The following is a 19461-nucleotide window of genomic DNA, read 5'->3' as shown; positions in this document are numbered from 1 at the left end:
ATTTTGGCCAAAAAATATGACCGTAGGGCTTATACCCCGTATCAAATTATAATACCCCCAGGACACTTAAACACCATGATTGGTTTTAATAAGAGTTTCTCACATTTTCTGATTAACATCTGAATGTAATTTAAGGCAAACAAAATTGTGTGGACCAATAAAATATGATGTTGTGCACATGTTATGTTTATGTCATACATTCAGATTATTCAAGGGCTTTTCCTACTTTGGCTGAAACGAAAATAGTCAAAGGGTGCTGTGCTTCTGCTCAAGCAACTATTTGCTGATAGCTTGCAGAAAAGCTCTTTAACTGGTCAAGATAACTTGAAACTTTCGTGCACCTGAAGTGTTTCAAAATAAAAGCTTTCCCTATCATTTATTATTACAAAAAGAACTATAATGACCTAGGTAGCGCACCTACATGTTTGTGTGGTTGTTTTATATGCAGAAAACAACACAGATTGGACTGAGCTCTCTTTATTTCATATTTTCTTATGTGATTAAAGTTGAGTGAAACAAGCAATGTGGCCCTGCAATTGCAGAATTCAGTAAAAAGAACAACACATGGTTTGGCTTGTTTGCCTTTTTTTTTTTTTTTTACTATGTAACCCAAGTTGTGGCAAGGGGGAAAAAAGGGTATTCTGCAAGTTGGTCACTTTAGGGAAAGATACGTTGCTAGGAAGCTCTTGCAAAACTCAATTTTAACACATTTTTGTAACCCTTAGGTTCTGCCAAATTTATTTAATTTGTCATTAATATCACTGGTATAATTAAAGAGTTCCAACCAAATACATTAATTATCAATACACCCCCTTGCAATTTCCAGGCAAAAACAAAACAAACTTTTTTTTTTTTAAACAGATAAACAATTGTAGAATTGATCGCATGATTATCACTCTCTGACCTTTTCTGCAGTTTGACCCTGTTTGCTGTTTCGAATAACAAAGCAGTGGCCTAGTGAAACTACAAGACAACACCTCCCCTACAGCATAAAAACATTTAAAACATATTTTCACATATTTTTTTCATCTAATACATCCTGACTGCAGTTACATCCTGGACAATTACAGTTGTTCCAATGTGTTCCCGACTTCTCAGTAACAGTTGAGCCAGCCGTAGTTCAGCAGTACACGAATCACTCTCCTGTAGGGCAGATAGTACTCACTCTGTCTGGGTCCATTTGAGAAATATAGATATCCTGTGGAAGAGAAGATTCAGTTTAAATGTGAGTATGCAACTGAACCTAATACAGCACAGACGGAATTTTTGGCCACATGGAAGCAGTGAAACAAGCACGAAACACTCAGTTAGAAGAATAGTCAGCCTATCAAGGTACAATGGCAAAAGTGTTAGCAAACAGTTGCACATTCAGCAGATATGGAGCAACATAAGCATTAGTTTGGAGCTGTATGTCTGGCCACCTGATGATTGTAATTCCAATATCCACTCTCATGTGACTCTAAAGCTGCTAATTGCTCCACTTTTGTTCACAGCTAGTTGCTAACTTTGAATGTTTGCTGTTCATCACAGAAACAACACATAAGAATGACCATTCTATTCCTATTTCTGTCATTGTAACCAGATGTGGCTCTTGACTTTTGAAATGGGCAAAAGGAACAGCATTTCTCACCAAAATTCGCGAAGACTGCATCTACTTTGGAGCCTATACCAGGGAAATCTGTAGTGATGTATCGTGGGAATCCAGAGTCCATTTGGTTTCTGCCCTCGTCATAGCTGCGAAGAGAGAAAAGAGGTAGTATTGCTTACCGCTTGTATGTAACCGTGCCCAAAAAATATCACCGTGCTCTGTGTTTTCATCGATTTACATCGTCTAAAGACCAATGGGCCAATGACATGTTAACAACCAAATAAATACTTGTTCGTGACCAAAACTCACCTCCAATACTGGTTTTTCACAAAGATGAGTGTTTTTCTCGTAGTTGGCTCATAAACAGCTGCATCCACCTTATTGACTGAAGCCGGGAGGCCGAGGTTGGTGAGGGACTTTGGATAGCCTGAAATTATTGTCTTTGCGTAAGCTCTTATGCCCCAGTACTGACGACCTGTACGGAAATAGTGGGATGTTATTTTTATGTTGTTGTTTTCTCCTGAATAGCTTCATAGCACTCACTATTGAAATATATTCAATATTTAAACCAAAACACTGTGAACGTTACCCTCAAAGAAATAAACCACATCTTTGTATGGGACCTCAAATGCAGCATCGACATTTTGGATCCTTGACCATTTTGTGTTCACTTTGGTTAAACGGATGCCTTGGAAGGACGAACTTTTCCTCCAATAGTATCTGGTATGGGTTTAAAATTGAAATATGTTAAGATGTAATTTATTACGTGCCACTTAATGAAAATAACAACACATGCTCAAAATGTACCCATTTTTGAAGAAGTACAGGTCTCCCCTGATGGAGGTAGCAGCGTCAAACACAAGGTCGCGGCTACACTGCTCATCTCGGGGATTTGGATCCTCTGTTGGGTCTTCTGGTTCAGGCTCTGGGCGAGGAGGTGGAGGTTTAGGTTTCGGTGCTGTTGTGGGAACTGGTGTACGGCTGCCTGAAAGATGGATTTCAATGTTGGAAAAGTGACTAAGTTATGGCCTCCAGCAATCAGAAAACAAACTATTTACATAAATATCTAAAAGATGCATTTTGAATACATGTTTTTGAAGACATTTACATATTCTTGGGCCTTCAGGTCTGCCAATAAACTAACCAAAATGTATACAAAATAGATGGTAGATGTTAATTCCCATGTTGTTTATTGCATAAAGACAAGAGTTTAAATCGCTATCCGAAATAGCTGTGTGGCTCAGATGAAGCCCAAATTGAGATTCAAAAATAAAGCTTGGCTTTCATTTTGCAATATCTGAGTTGATCATTTTAATGTAAAATTGTTTCACATCTTGTTTACCATAGAGTGCTTGAACCCCACGCCTGTCATCATCTGGCAGCTTGTATCCATTTGTGTTGACGTATTGATAAGTAGGGAACATCAGTGCACGTCTATCCCTGGAGTGATCCAGGCCCAGAGCATGGCCAAACTCATGGGCCGCCACCAGCAGCAGATTCACACCTCAACACAGCAATTACAATGAAGTGATTTATACATAATTAATTTATTCACAGTACATTCGCTCTTTCGTGTAGGTGTTCATTTTCATAGCAAACTCAGGTGGTTTGAAAAATATTTTTTTTAGCAAATTGTGCTTCAGCTTAACTAAAATGTGAAAATATTTACCTCTTTGGGTGAGAGTCCAGGTTTCATCATCATCAAAGTGCGTGTCCCCTCCCTGACCCCGTCCTGGAGAGTTAGCATGAGCCAAGACTCCACCACTTCCATCAAAAGGGTAAAAGTCCCCGTGATCTGAAATGGGAAAACATTTGCAAAAAGTTGCTTTAAGTGTTATGCAGTGAAAAAAAGACTACTAGTATGACTGCAGGGTCATTTGTACTAATTTGTACATTTTACTAGTGAAAGTTAAAGGTGTGTTTAATAATATCTTGTTTAATCCGGACTTACATCCACCCTTGAAGAGTATCATGATGTCTGCAGCACCCGAGCTGATCTGTTTAAAGTCAAGAGGGATGACATCGCTGTAGAGCTGAAAGGCCTGAGCAATGGTTGCATCAACCTGTCTTTGGGTCAGATCTGGAGTGTACTGAGTGATCCTGTTCAAATCATATTACACAGCATGTTGTTTCATCTGCATCATTATGTTTGGGTGATGTATTTAACCACCAAAAATGCAGTTATGTCACTACCATAGTGGCAATATTAACATGCTCACACAGTATGATACCTCTAGTTACCTGTATGTAATCAGCCTTTTCTCCCATTTTGGTTTCCCATCGAAGTGTCCATATCGGCTGATGTCTGACACTCCACACCGAGGTGCCTTCATCACCATAACTGTTTCGTTATTTAACACACCACTTACCTGGTGGTCAGATAATGATATCAGGAGATTACAGAAGCAAAGTTTGATCATAAGCAGTCATCATTTCTTCCATTCACTGTCATACCTCCAGGCCAAAGAATGCCTGCATGGACTCTAGATCCTCAGTGAAGTTTCTCTGTATGATTCTTCGTGTTGAGGAGTTTGTCATCCCAACATCAGAGTAGTACTGATACAGATATTCCTGACAGGAGAGGAAAGGTTATCATATTAGAATGTTATTTGTTATTAATCTGGCTATAAGATCCTCTCCTGCATTCATCTGGTTAGTTCAGACAGTCCCAAGTTGCTGATATTTATGCTGAATAAATGCCTTACCTCAGCCAGGCCTTCATCCTGTGGTGTAACTGTTGGAGCAACTGTCGGTGCCGCATGACTCAGGGCTAAACAACCCAGCAGAACTATCCCCAAACCAGCGAGAGACATCTTGTTAAAATATATTTTTCTTTCCATCCACTCTCCTCTCATAGAGGTAGCCCTGACAGCCTGAGGTATTGTATTTTATTGTTGTTATAAAAAATAGAAGTATGCTGTGTCCCCTTGTGCATTCCAGAAAGTGTATAGAAAAGCCTCTGTGGCAGAGGGTGAAGGGGAGAGTAAACAGTGGCCCCTCTGATAACACAGTGGGAGGAGATGATGAGATCAGTGTTCCATCACTGATGAAACATCTGTGAAGCAGTTTAAGTTGTTTAATTAGTTTGTTGTTTTTTGTTGTCTCTTGGTGGTTTTATGTAATGAGATGCTTTGATGCCCTCTTGAACTGTTTCCCTGCACCCCGTATTCATTATTTACTGGGTATATATTATGTGTCACATGTGCACAGTTTGGTAAACTAACAGTATTGAGTGAAACTGCAAAAATCCACTACTGAGCTACAATATTGCTGACATGTTGTTTTCAATGTTCTCCTTTGTGTGCAGTGGCCACAGTCCAGTTTTGTGGGTAAACATAAGCTTGGTGTGCTGTGCAGTTAACTCATGTCACATGAGTTTATCTCTACAGACACTGAAGTCCACTGACTGACTCAGGAACTACCTCTCACTGCCATTTGGAGGCGCCTATGTTGCTAAAGTTGCTTTGCACAGAACATTAGAGAGGCCCTGACGTTCATGTAACCTCAACAACTGATTACCTGCACCTCCTTGTTTTTTTTTATCTATTAGTCGTAGTTTACCTCAGTACTTGACTTACTGTAATAGAGTTCAGGGATACTTTCACTGCATGTTGAGTATTTCCATTTTCTGCTCCTTCACACTTGTAACTCATTACATTTCAGAGTGAAGTATTGTAGTTTTCTAGACTACATTAGGTAGCTGTAGGTTCCTATTCATCATGAGCAATTAAACTATAATGCATTATTATAAAGTAAATTTAAGGACTAAATAGTTTTTCTCCAAGCTCCACTGCAACCAGCTACATTGAACACTATAATGCTGCTATTGTGTTCCTAATGATAATTTAATTGTTGATATATAATAATGCAACTCTGAAACCGGCAATTTTGCCTAAATACTGAGTACTTTTACCTTTATTCCTGGATCACATATGGCCCACAATACCTTTAATCAAGAGACCAAACAAGTATGATCTAAGCATTCAGAATTATGAAGGAAAATTTAATTTTATTAAGCAGTTTAAAAACATAGTATGAGATAGCATATTCAGATTTACAAAGTTCTAATAGAGTTAACACAAACATCCTCAAGTATGGTATTTTGTAAGCTAAATTGATATACATTTTGAACTTAAATCTGAGTTACAAAGTTGAATAAAGTTGAATATATGTAGCCTATACAAAACACTAGTTATTCAAATTATAAATCCCAGTTCTTTTTCACATAACATGTGTAAGTGCCACTGTACCCGAATGGGATGTCCGATGTCACTTAGAGGTACAGAGGTATACACATGCAGGAGGAAGAAAATGTAACAATGTAATGTAAAGAGGTTAAGGGTCTTTTTTTCTTTTCAAAGGTCAACTAAAAAAAGAAAGTTATCTCAGGAACAGACCCACCGCTGTACCGTATCAACATCCGAGCCAAGAATTTGCTGAAATGACATTCACCACCCGGTTTTGTCTGAAGTCATACTGGTAGGATTTTGCCCCACTGAAGATGAAGATGCTACCTGTGGATAGAACATCACACAAACAGTGTGTTACCTCCCCATGCTGTTTCATAGTTAGATTAAATGTGAACGACAGTTTAGCTTCAGATTTCTACTTGAGTAACAAGTTGTTCTAATGGTGTTCCTTTAGAAACTGAGTCCCGTGCAGTAAACCCCACCCGTCTAGCACCTCAACACAGTAAAACAAGAAATTACCACTTCTATTTCAGCTCTATTCTATTTGTGTCCAGATCAGGTCCACATGATACAAAGTTCAGTAAACTCTGACGGTTTTTCTCTATTTTCTTTACCCTGTAACTTAAAGGCAGCGTCGACCCTTCTGGGGATTCCCGGCCAGTCAGTTTGGATGAGTTTGGGGAAGCCAGGGTCCATCATCCTCTTGCGCTCATCAAAACTGAGGTTGGAAATGTCACAATGACATTGTTCATTTGTTTAGGTTTTAGGTCCAGTATGGTAATACTCCAGCACAATAATCGACTGATTTTGAGTGGCTATTCTAGGAACATTTTAGATATTCATAATGCATTAATATATTGTAATGGATACGTTTCCCTGTTGACAGGGTTTTTGTATTTCTATAATTTAAAAATATATGATCTAAACAGAGAATGTGAAGAAAATAAAATGTGAAGCTAGTTTGCAGAGTTACCTGTAATAAACCTCCCCTATGAAGAAGAATGTTTTCCCATATTCAGCAATATGCACGGCAGCGTCAACCTGCCTGACTCTGGAGGAGAAGCCGTATTCATAGATGGAGCCAGCTTGACTTTTCATCTTAAGCTGTTGAACCACCCAGTACTTATGACCTGGAAAAACACAGCCATGTCACTGCATTTTGGGACGCACACAAAAAAGCAGCATACCACAAGCACTGCCAAACTCAATAAGCCTCTTGCATGAACTGCAACACTTAAGTTGCACAAGGCTGTAATTTAGGTGCAATGTTATGTTCTCCTACTGGAAATCCAGCCTTGTCATGCTGACAAGGCCTAAGTGATGTTTTGCAGACTGCTCATTACTCTACCAGTGAATATGTACGCCACGCCTTTGGCAGGGATGTCATAAGCGGCATCAATGTGAGAGCTGATGCTCGGTAGATACGCGCTGCTGGGACTCTCTCTCAGGCGATTCCAATAAGTTGTCTTTGTTGTTCTCATCCACATGTACCTGGGTCGAAGCAGTAAGACGACTCAGTCGCAGCTCCAACATATTGAAGCACTCTTGCAGTCATACTTTAAAACACTTACCTGTCTTTAAAGAAAACAATCTCATCTGCAATCATAACTGCTGCATCAAAAGAAAAGTTGGGGTCACACTTTTTCGGGGCTGATTGGGCTTCCTCTTTTCTTGTGGGTTTTCCTGAAAAAAAACATGTCAACAGAATGCATTGATGCTCATTGCATGCACTATTCTCTCATCATACTTGATTTCCTTTTTGCAAAAAATCGTTCCCCATTTTTAATTTCCTCACCATACAGTGTTTGAATCCCGAGCTCATCATCTTTGGACAGGGAGTACTGAGTCCTGCTGTGATGCCTGTAATTGGGGTACATGATAGCAGAGGGGTCTTTTGAGTGAGTCAAACCCAGTGAGTGGCCAAGCTCATGAGCTGCAACAGCGAAAAGGCTGTAACCTGAAATGAAGCAACAGACAAGTCCGATTAGTCCATTTGACAAGTAAAATGATTTAGAATCATGTTACCACCAGTCTGACTGTGTCGTGGCCTGAAGTGTTACACATTTTGATTTCAACTTAGAAACAGCTGGGTATATATTCATTTCTCATTTTTAACATGAACCAGAATATGAAGGGCAAAGATTACACTGTTTAGACATATGTAAACTACCAGTCAAAAGTTTGGACACACTTTCCCATTCACTTGTATGAGAAAATGTGTCCAAACTTTTGACTGGTAGTATATGTGCAGAAAAGTTTTCAAATCTTGTTTCATTCTGACAAACCTAGCCTCCCAGCTGTCCATGTTTCATCCTCATCAAAGTGCACGTCTCCTCCCATCCCCTCACCTGGCTGAAAAGCATGAGCCAGCACACCACGGGGTCCATCGAAGGGAAAGAAATCCCCATGAGCTGCAGCAGAAAAGTTATTTCTTCATACTATGTATTAAACAGGATATAAAAAGCCATTTGTGCTGTGTTGGTATGTATTTTTAGGCATTATTAAGCATAATTAGGAACTTTGTTTTGAGTGTATCTTAACACAATAATCCTTCAGAAGTGTTTTCCAGATTTACTTCCGCGGGCGAAGGAGAAGACTATATCAGCTTTGCCATGGTCGACTTTGATGAACCTCAGTGGTGCTGCATCACTCCACATCTTGAGAGCTGAATGAAAGGACTTTTCCACATCCTCTCTCTTCATGTCTGGAGTGTATTTGGCAATCCTGCATGCCAAAGATAAACACACAAACAATAGACAGTGGGAAATCCTTAATATAAACATCATCATTAAAGTAATCCATAAAAACTGAAAAAAGCATCTCACATGTATGTGATGGTGTTGCTCTTCCATGTAGGCCTTCTGGGGTAAAAGCTGAAGTTTTCTACATCTGAAACGCCACACCTCGCCCCCCTCATCACAGCCAGGGTGTCAGGGTCCGGACGACCCGTCTCTCTCAGACCAAAGAAGGTTTGCATCTCTCTGATCTTCTCCTCCATGGCTGACGTGGACCTGATCTGCCTTCCCGTCACTCTGCCTCTGGGGTTCAGGTTGTAAAACCTGCTCAGATAGCTCTGTTGTTGAAAGGAGTCTGGTGGTTTATGTCTACATTTTTATCATGAGGTCTGAAAAAACGGAATCTGTTTTCTCTTGGAAAATAGCAGTATCGGACGTATTTCTGATGCACAGGACTTGCAAGGGGACTTTATTAACAAATCCAATTTTGAGGTATTATTTAGGATTAACCCTGTTTGATAACACTTACATTAAATGCATCAGTGACAAAAATCTGATAAGGAATAGATACGTTCTATAAGGATTAGATGATTAAGAAGTGTCAGCAATAGGAGCTGCAAATTGGAACCAGAGTGATAAATAACATTTTTTCTCTCAGCCCAACGTTGAGATAAATAAAAGAATAAATCTTTGCATAATCTTATTTGAATTAGCAGAGAAGAACTTTGTTGATATTGATGAAATCAGTTACGTTCCCTGCAAGCCAATAACTTCTCTTTGAATTAACAAATTAGTTTCAAAATCTGTAGAGTTCCAAAAAGAAGCCTATTTTAATCTGTACATTTGGTACAACAAAAGTAATTCACAGCTAAGTCATTTTATTTCATTTCAAACTACAGGGAAGTCGTCCAACCACAAACCTCAGCCAGCTCCACATCCTCAGGCGTCGGCCAATGAGCCTGATCGATGGGTAGAGTCAAGATATCCGCCAGCATCAGAGAGCCCAAACCAGGTATCCACAGCCAGAACAACTCCATGTTCTAAATGCTCATTTCCACCAAGCTTCACATTTTTTATATGGGGGTATTCTGGTGGTTGTTGTGTGATCACATGGCCCAAAAGCATACAATCGTGGTAGTTACAGCTGGGTCTACCTGCCCCAATTTTCTGGAGGTTTTGTGGTTAAAACCTCCCAAGGAAATGTCTACATACTATGTCTGTGGTTTCAGCCTGTAATGTTTAGATATATATGTGTACAGTGTGTTTTGTAGTATGGAAACCAGAAGCCTGGAGGGTTGTTTGTTGATTCTGTGGATTGTACTGTCAAGTTGAAACCTGCTGCAAATGTTATTCACCCTCATCTGCCATCATATCTGTATCACAGAGGTATGCAGGAACTCTTAAAGCTAATCAGCAGATACTCACAGCATTTTAATGTTGGCAACATAAAACTCACACATGCCATGGTAAAATCGAAATATTTTATTTGACAAAATATTACAACTGATAAATAAAACTTCAATCAAAATAGAAGAAGCACAGTGTTGTTTTCTTGTTTTGTATGTAATCAAGGTTTCCAGGTAATTCCCTCACTGCATATTCATGGATTGACTGTATTTAAGCACCCGAGCCACGAATTTGCTTCTTCAACTCCGACAACATGTTTCTGGGTGTAGTTGTATTTGATGACTTCTGGTCCGACAAAGAAGTAGAGAAAACCTGAGACGAGAGAAAAACATTTTTTGGAATGCGTTCTGCTTTTTTGTTGTTGTTGTTGATGATGATGATTATAATGATGATGATTAGCATCTTTCTGAACTAAAATATCCACTTGTGCTCACAGCTGAAATGACACTTTATCACATGAAGGGTTTCAAGTTGTTAACTTCTTAAATTATAAAGTTCAAATCATAGAGGGGAACTACATGCTCTGCAGAAACGTTGCTCCTCTCAGCTTATGTTGCATGTAAATTAGAATCCTGTGCTATAACAATGCAGGTAGCCCCTCAGGTTGCAGACTGAAATACACTACCTGCTTAACGTAGACACAATTTTTGCAATTTCATCAGAACTTATGATATGTATATAATATAGTTTGTTGTTGATTTGAGTAAGGTTTAAACTGACATGCATTGCAAACACACAGTAATGTGGGTCATAATCATTTCCCTGGCTCACCCTCTTTATGAACAGCTGCATTTATCGTTGTGTTGACTCCGGGAAAGTCCTCGCTGATGTACTTCGGGTAATTAAAATCCATGACCCTTCGGTTCTCATTGTAGCTGAAAAAAAAAAAGCACAATTGGAACGACATTTGTTAAAAGTCATGACTCACGATCGTGTTCCTCTTTCAAAGCTGAGACAAAACAGTTGTTCACGGTTTCTACTTGTACGATCACGTCATCAAACCTCAAGAGTCAAAAATGAGCACTTTGCTCTCTCTGTGAGGTCCAAAGCACACAAAATCTTTCAGTAAGATCTGAGTCAACTCCTTTAATGTCCTAATGGACCTGTGGTTTGTGACTTGCCTTTGTTCTGTAAACTTTCATTCAATATTACACAAATGAAGTAGTTAATTAAGGCTAAAAATAGTGTGGTATAATTGTATCTAATCAACCTTAAAGGGCCAGTTCACGATTTTTAACCTCAGTCCTATCATGCTATTATGGGGAGCTAATGTCATTATGGCTCTGTGCCACATGATCTGGCGGAGGCCAGGGAGCTTGCTAAACTACACTTCCAATGTAATCTCATTCAAAATCGTCAGGTTTGAAATGTAGACTGCAGACCCGAAGATTTTTTAGCCATTCCCTTGGTATGCTCTATGTATTTTGGATTCTGTACCGCTCTGAGCTATTGTGTGCAGCGAAAACGGTACCATTTCACTCCCTTTTAGAGGGAGGGGCGCAGTGCACACTGGGTGTTGTAGGAATGTAAAATGGGCAAAACCACAAGCTGTTTGTGGAACTTTCTCCACAACTATGGTGCCAATTTAAAATATTAGTGCTATTATCGATTACAGAGAATACCAGCTTTGACTGACATGGCTTTTTTCCAGGGGCGAATTGATCCTGAATGTGCACACATAAATTAAGGTTTATTCACTTGCTAAAGAATGAAGAAAGAATTAAAGAATTAAACTCCCCGGGTGTTGTCCATTAGCATTCTCATTCCTGCATTGCATGACCTAAAGTTATTTCTAAATACATTCAAACAACTGAAATTAGCTAAGAAGACGTTTGAATCACCAATCTATAAAAGACTGATTGATTGCAATAACTGATGTATAATAACTGTAACTGTTAGTTACTGAATTTGAGTTGTCCAGTTGTTGCCTTACCTCCAGTAAATATCATGCATAAAGAAGAGCGTGCGTCCTGTTTTCACTACATGCACGGCTGCATCGACATCCTGAACCCAGGCTGGAAATCCAAAGTGGCTGAGCGCTCGAGGTTTTCCCTTCACAAGAGAGCCCTTCACTGTCCAGAACATGGATTCTGTACAATCAAATAAAAACACAGAGTGTTTTATGTCAACTTCTTTAATGATTGATTGATTCAAATGTAGGGATGCAGTGAAATTAAGAATCATGTGTAGAGATTTACTTGCTACACTAAAGTATAAAAGGCAGTTACCATGAATGAGGTAAGCTGTGGATCTGCGAGGAACCCAGAACGCAGCATCGATGCTGGTTTCAATCTTGGGCATGAAGTTGGTTATGGGCCCCTCTTTGATGTCATATTGCTCATTATGTTTTATCCAGAGATAGCTTGTGGGAAACAATTATATGTTAGCTCATCATGAGTCACCAATGATATGAAGATACAACTGATATCATTATCAAGATCTTTAGGGAGGCTATACGAGTTTTGAGTGAAATATGGGAGTATGTTTTTATTTTTCCCAAGAGGAAAAGTTACAAAGAAAATAAAAGATCATCAACCTACCTTCCTTTGAAAAAAAATGTGGCGTCTCCTAGAGTGGACACTGCATCAAAGGTCAGGTCTGGGTCACATTTGTTCTGCATCAGCCGGGGGCTGTTCTGAGAGCTCCAGCCGTACCTCAACAAGTAATTTGCATGATCTCTGACTGGACCTGACACATCAGCACACAGTTAAGCATCAGATACCTCTCAATAAAACACTCAGGAGTAAAGCATGTAACTATGCTCCATGGATAGTTAAGTAAATTAATCAAAAAGATAGAAATAGTTTACTGTAAAGTGCGTTGATATTTGCCACATCTTCACTTGATAACAAGGCTGGATGGGAGGATTTGTAGTTCGGATACATCAGTGACTCTGGGTTACTGGAGTGTTTCAGGCCCAAAGCATGGCCAAATTCATGTGCAGCTACAACAAACAGATTAAACCCTGCAAGAAAAAAAGGTATGTCTTTTACACTTAGCTATTCATTTCCTTCAGTATCATAGTGGAGAGCTAGTGTGATTCTGTTCCATACCTGTTTCTCCAGCTGTCCAGTGCTCAGCATCATCAAAGTGCGCGTCCCCTCCAACGCCCAACCCTGGACCGAAAGCGTGAGCCAGTGTGCCTCTGGGTCCATCAAATGGATACAAGTCACCATGTTCTTCATAATGTAATCCAGGCCAAACATGAAAAAGAAAGCACAAAGAAAACCATGCCAAAATAAAAGTTAAGGCGTCTGTTGACCTCATCTAAATGAGTATGTCGAGTCACGCAGCCAGTGCATAATGACGCTGCTTTGGTTAGCAGTTAAATTACTACTGAAGCTCCTCGTGTGTTTATCCGTGGCATGGTGTTTTACATTATATATCACTGAACTCACTTTTCCTGTCTATGAGCTTGACAGAACTGAGCAATGAAATTCGAAGATTCAGTGCACTTCCAAATATTGTGTGCCCCTGTTCAAACTCACCGTAGGTCACAAACTCCACCATGATGTCAGCGCTGTGGGTGTGCGACCTGACAAAAGTCAGACTGCTGGCTCTGGCCCAAACGCTGAAAGCTGAGTCAACCAGAGAGTCCACAGTGTTGCGAGGCATATCTCTGGTGTATGTGCCAATGCTGCAGCAACGAAGAGCAAATGTCATGTTGTCGTGTTACATAAAAACCCAGACTCATAAATCTGATTTAATTGATAGCAGTTGCTATAACAGTAGCTACCCAAAGCACGTAGCTGACAAAACACAGACGATTTGTATGTTTGAGAAACATTGAGAATTGCTGTCTTTCTTTGTTTCCCTCTAATTATACATTTGCTCTGCATCTAATCCTCTCACACAGAAACAGAACAATGTTTCAGACAGTGTTACATAAGTTCAAGCATGTATGGTGAACTTGGCACTTTCACAAGCCCACAAAAACCGTCAAAGGCTCGAGTCCCAAACCCAAAAATCTGTCACCATGATGATTTGTGACAGTTGCTATTCATGATTCCTGCCAAAAGTTTTATTGCCTGCTGCCTGAAAATGTTCCTCATGTGCTGGCGGGGTTTACATTTTACAATGAATGTTCTTTTTTTTTTTTTGCAAGTTCAGTCTGGGTCAGGCATGCGTTTATATTTCATATACAGATTTTAATTTTCCATCATTATAAACCTTAAAAAGAGTGATAGCATCTTGATCATGAAACATAATTAAAGACCACATAGATACCTGTAGGTGATGACATTCTTGTTCCATCGTGTCCCCTGGATGTGGCTGTACTCCTCCACATCTGGAACGCCACATCGAGGGCTCCTCATCAGCTCCAGGGTGTCAGAGTCCAGAGCACCCGACGTATTGAGGCCAAAGAATATCTGCATTTCTTTCACCTTAGAGGTGAAGGAGGCCCCGCTCCGCTTCATGCGCCCCATAGGCTCTTTTTTTAGGTTGTAGTACTGCTGAAGGTATTCCTATGAGAACAGTTGAACTGATTTTGTAACATATGTCAAACTGCACTTTGTATTTATTCAGAACTTCTACTCAAACATACAGTTATTCACCCTTAAATGATCAGACTGACAGCATCAACTGCAATTAAACATAGAGCCTAAAATGTAAAACCTTTATTACAATAAAGTGAATATAGACATTCAAAGTGACATTGATATTTTACATGCAGGTTGTCTTTCCAAACAATTCCTTCCAAAGAATACAAGAAAAGTTAAATAAAATGAAATTTTCAAAAGCATGCAATAAACGGCTGCAAAAAAATTTAGGGCAGTTACCTACCTCTACCCCCCCCACCCACACAAACACAAAATATTTTTTTTTAAAAACCTTCAAAATCTGACACACTTAAGAAAGGATTCTTGCACATTTGAACATCTCAACAAAAATACATTTAAATTGGCATGCTTTTCTATAAAAGTCCCATGCAGTCAAATCTCAAACATTTATAATACAGCTCATGCAACTATTGCACTTACAGTGGCCAGCTTCAAGTCAACCTGTGGTTCTGTAGAAGGAGAGCTCTCTACCTCCGGCGTAACTGTGGGTGCTGATAAACACAGACCGGGCATAAGCAAGACCAAGGCACAGCAGGAGAGCAACATGACTTGATTTCACAGACTTAACACTACATGAACTGCAGTGACCTAGTGTAAACACGTAGAGATGGAAGTTCAGGTTAATGAGATAGCCTTTTAAATGGTTATTGTGACTCATAGCACTTGCAAATCCAAAGGAAGCCTCAGACAGTACTATGGAATTAGGGAGGGGTTTGCAGAGAGCCAAGAACAGCAAAAAGAGGAAAGAAAGAAATGACATTTGAACTTTTTTTTTTTTTTGTCACATGACATGTTTGCTCCAATGACGATTTGAATTGAAAATATATTCAGTGACTGGTTTGAATTACAACATGGTTTTCAAAATTGAATGCAAATTTAGGACTGAAATTAATTGTTACCGTAATATTAAAAGTGGTGTAAGTAAGAAAGCGGCACAAAATTACCTTTTTGAGTGCATTTTGCAGACTCATAAACAATCCCAACGAGGTGGTGAAACTGTAACATGAAGCAACGCAAGCATTGAAAAATGTTCTGAAGATGTGCTCATAACTAAAACTGTTTGCCATAAACATGTTCATAAATCTGCCATCTAAGACATCTGATGTTGAGTAAGATCCTGTGGTGAAACCTCAACAAATGTCCCTCTAGACAGATGCGACACAATGAGCTGGGTGGCAATGCTCAGTCCCACGCATTCTGCAAGGACTCTTGAAATAACACCATCAAAGACCATTCTTGTCCCATTTTAGCAGTATGCATGTAATGCTTTTCAATGAGAGAGTTCGCTGAAATTGCAGGGGTAGATTTAAGGCCTTCCAAAACGAATATGGCCGCCAGCCAGGCCACATAGATTGGCAAGGGTGGTGCCGAGGTATATTAAGGCTACAATTACGGTTGATTGGTCATTGTGGGGCTTTATGGGACCAACAGCATTCCTCTGCAGGGCAGTGTGAGCTAAGTTTTCCAGAGTGTGCTTCACTTTTTTGTAGACAGACTTGAAGAGCTGTGTCGCTCGGGTTTTATGGTCTGGGTACAGACGAAGTAATGAAGTCATTTTAAGCAGGAGTGATGAGTGATTGTGTAGTTTGGAGCTGCACGGTTACAAGCTGGGAGAGACCGCTGTGGTAATTAAACCAGTAGGAACAACTCTGTTTGCCCCAAACATACTCTTTCACACTGACGAGTTGCCAGAGAAAAAGAAGAGGAGATAAGCCGTATTTGTCTTTGAAATCTTTTTTTTTTGTCTGTAATGATGATATTAAAGTAGGTTCTAATACTACGACACTAAACATCAAGTGTGAAATGGACTGAAAGGGGTCTGAATCAGTATTACAATACAAAGCTTAAAAGCTGAGATGATTAATAAAGAAAAGCTCAATGAATGCAAAAAAGTAATAACACTGAAACTACCCTCACTGTTCATTTTCATTCACTTAGGAAAGTCCTCCCAACTTCCAATATCCATACCACTTATCCTGGTTGCGAGGGGCTGGAGTTTTTCTCGCGTCATTGGGCGAGAGGCGGGGTACACCCTGGACTGATCACCAGTCAATCACAGGGCTGACACATAGAGACAGACAACCTTTCACACTCACAGTCACACCTACGGGCAATTCAGACTCACCAATTATCCTAACGAGCATGTCTTTGGACTGTATGTCCAAACCAGGGTTCAAACCAGGAACCTTCTCGCTGTGAGGCGACAGCGCTAACTACTGCACCACTGTGCAGCCCCCTCCCAACTCCCATCAAACCTAAAAATTATTCTTTCATGCTGTGTCATGTTTCCCCTGCAGAATCACAGCTCGCTCTGACTGCATTCCAATTGCTGTCATTTAATCACTCTAGTATGTATGTTGCAAACTACAAAACGCGGTTTTGTTCTGATATGGCACATCCCCAATGTGACACAGAAACTCTGACAACAAATTTATTAACAAAACTGAAACAAACAGCATGATTTTAATTTTCAAAACATAAGTCTTTGTTACAGTGTCACAATGTTACAATTTCATTTAGCAGACCCTTTTGTCCACAGCGACGTACATCTGAGAATCTTTGGCTTCCCCTAGTGGTAGCATCAAGAAAATTGCAGACAGAGAGCACCACGCACAAACTTCCTACTCTGCCATTAAATGTCCAATATAAGACAAATGGGTAAAACTAATACTTACTCTGCAATTCTGTAGACTTTCTCATTTTGTCTGAAAAAAAACTTCTGACCATGAATCTTTAAAAACAGTTCTGGTTGAGGCAGTGCTCTTCACAGAAGTACATTAAACACACATGCCAGAAAGTGATCGAATATTGGTTTGTGTACACATATACCTTATTGCACCATCTGTGGCACAGCCAACTCATGTTCTGTTTAAGCAAACCATTTAAGGTGCTTACCACCATACGCTCCAAAAGAAAGCGGTAATAATAGATAGCAAGTCATTTTAAAGCCATCCTAAGATATTTTTGATACTCATTTTTTAGGAAAACAAATACAGCAGACACTAGATTGTGATGTTTGTGCTTGGAGGGAGTGGTAACACTGGGGCATTATTGAAGACATGATGCAGTGGACCAGAGGAGCCAGAGGTCACACTCCTGCCAGTGTCTCTGCTGCCCCCCTGTGGCTTCTCTTCAGCATGTGTTGATTCTACATTTTGCTGAGTGGGCCTGACCTTACGCCACAGCAGTCACTGTGGTTTGAAATGCAGTGTTTGCTCACCAACTGCAGTTGCTCAGCATTTTGATTTAAGCCCTTTTTGGTATTTTGTTTATAGACTTGCAAATGGTTATGGATTTAATTACTGTTTCAATGTACCGTATCATCGGCAGCTGTTTAATCTTAATCCTCTCTTTACCAAAGGCCCATATTGTGGCTCCCCGGCCATGGTCACTTCCATGACATTTACAATAAGGGATCCATACTTTTGCGAGCTATGACATTAGAGTTAAACTCTGTAGTGGGATTATTTTTTCCTCAGACTGTTAAAAGTGTATTGATACACTTTGTCAACCTGGGCATTATGGTTAAAAGGTTTATGCTTTTTCTGCCTCACCACAGACCTTTCCCTAACAGCAAAATAGCACAGCAACTTAGTATTGACATAGCTTGGTCTCTGCTGGATGTCTTGCTCAGAAAATATGTTCATATGCAACTATTGTGCAAAAGCAGGAGGAAAAATAAAGCTTGTTAAAGTTGTAATTAGTCTCCAAGTTCACATTCGAAGTTGATGGCTAACATGTTAGAAAATAATTAAAATTGCTCATCACAATCAAGATAAACACAGATGTAATTCTGTAATAAACACAGAAGCTCTGTCTCAATAATGACCAATCACAAAACTCACTGAATGAAGCAACAGCTTCCAGTTCATGATTCGCAAGGACTTGGTCTCAACACAAGAATATTTATTGTCATGGTTGTGGTAAAATAAAAAGGTAAAGGACCCAGGTGCAGACAATGGTATTTATTAAACAAAAAAAAAAACTAAAATGCAACTAACAAAGGCTAAATGTCCAAAGGGTACAGGCAAACAAAATCCAACTGCCAAAAACGGTCCAACAAAGCAGGTAACAAATAATTCACAGGAAAAGAACAGCTTGTCAAAAAACACTAGGAGCCATGAGAAGCAAGGACACTGGTAACATTGAGAAACATTCAGGACAAAAGACAATGACGAACTGACAATGCGACAGGGGAGCACAGAGACTTAACAAAGTTAGGAGGTGAGGCTAATCAGACACAGGTGAGACAATCAAGGGGCAGGTGAAAACATTAAGGGCAGGGCACATACTCAAACAAGCGGGAAACAAAGGCAGGAAGTGGATATCACAAGAGACAAGGTGTCAAAGTAAAACAGGAAAAGCCTAAACCATGAAATACAAATGAAATGCAGAACAAAAGTAAACTAAATAATGTCAAGAACATGGAATACACTAAACACAAAACTGACACAGCTGGGAAGTGGTTGATTTTATCACACCTCATTCCTGTGCAGCCCTAGCAAAACTGTGCAACGTGCAAACGTTCAAGGATCAAATTTACCGTTTGAATGTACTTTATCATTGGCAACAGGGTCTCGAAAGGCATTAAGGCAACAAACCACCAAGAAACATAGTCATGCAACTAAAGCCTTTGAATGGCATGAGGCAAATTGGCTTCAACCTCTTCCCTGCTTTGTCAGCAACAGATTCTGCAGGATGATGAGGGACCAGATGTGAGATTGTGGAAAAGACTTTGTATTTCAAGTAGCAACTCTATCTTTTCTATCTTTCATGTTTATTTGTTGGCAATTTTTAATGGAGTACCAGCTAATAATCAACATATATTGGTGGTATGAAGAACTTACACACCAACATTCACACATACACGTCTACACATATCAACTTAAATTTTTTTCATTATATTTTATTTAGTCTCTTAAATGTCTGTCTTTAAATATAATCTGAATATAAAGATTAAATGAAGCTCAAGCATGAGT

The 19461-nt window shown here is 39.6% G+C and overlaps 1 protein-coding gene and 1 pseudogene across 1 annotated transcript; both read right to left on the bottom strand.

Moving 5' to 3' along the window:
* Positions 1-1094: 1094 nt before the first annotated feature.
* Positions 1095-14995, bottom strand: LOC138596775 (uncharacterized; annotated as a pseudogene).
* Positions 6002-9550, bottom strand: mmp20a (matrix metallopeptidase 20a (enamelysin)). Its single transcript, XM_069668131.1, has 10 exons — positions 9434-9550; positions 8604-8851; positions 8354-8502; positions 8064-8189; positions 7574-7735; positions 7350-7461; positions 7127-7269; positions 6752-6908; positions 6393-6496; positions 6002-6102 (listed from the first exon to the last, which is right to left on the bottom strand). The coding sequence occupies exons 1-10, from the start codon at positions 9548-9550 to the stop codon at positions 6002-6004; spliced, it is 1419 nt and encodes a 472-aa protein (XP_069524232.1).
* Positions 14996-19461: the final 4466 nt, after the last annotated feature.

This window comes from Semicossyphus pulcher, unplaced genomic scaffold (genome assembly GCF_022749685.1).
Source record: "Semicossyphus pulcher isolate SPU_LCO1_2020_fin unplaced genomic scaffold, fSemPul1.0.p SCAF_19, whole genome shotgun sequence".
Taxonomy (NCBI): domain Eukaryota; kingdom Metazoa; phylum Chordata; class Actinopteri; order Labriformes; family Labridae; genus Semicossyphus; species Semicossyphus pulcher.
This window is presented reverse-complemented; position numbering and strand designations above follow the sequence as displayed.

What these genes read in the sequence shown, in the direction of transcription:
- mmp20a (XM_069668131.1), bottom strand. Translation starts at nt 9,550, where the DNA reads ATGGAGTTGTTCTGGCTGTGGATACCTGGTTTGGGCTCTCTGATGCTG. An exon ending in ATGGACAGCTGGGAGGCTAG is followed by an intron (nt 7,736 to 8,063) that starts GTTTGTCAGAAT and finishes GCTTCATTTCAG; the next exon opens with GTTACAGCCTTTTCGCTGTT. An exon ending in CGCTGCCTTTAAGTTACAGG is followed by an intron (nt 6,103 to 6,392) that starts GTAAAGAAAATA and finishes TTCTATCCACAG; the next exon opens with GTAGCATCTTCATCTTCAGT.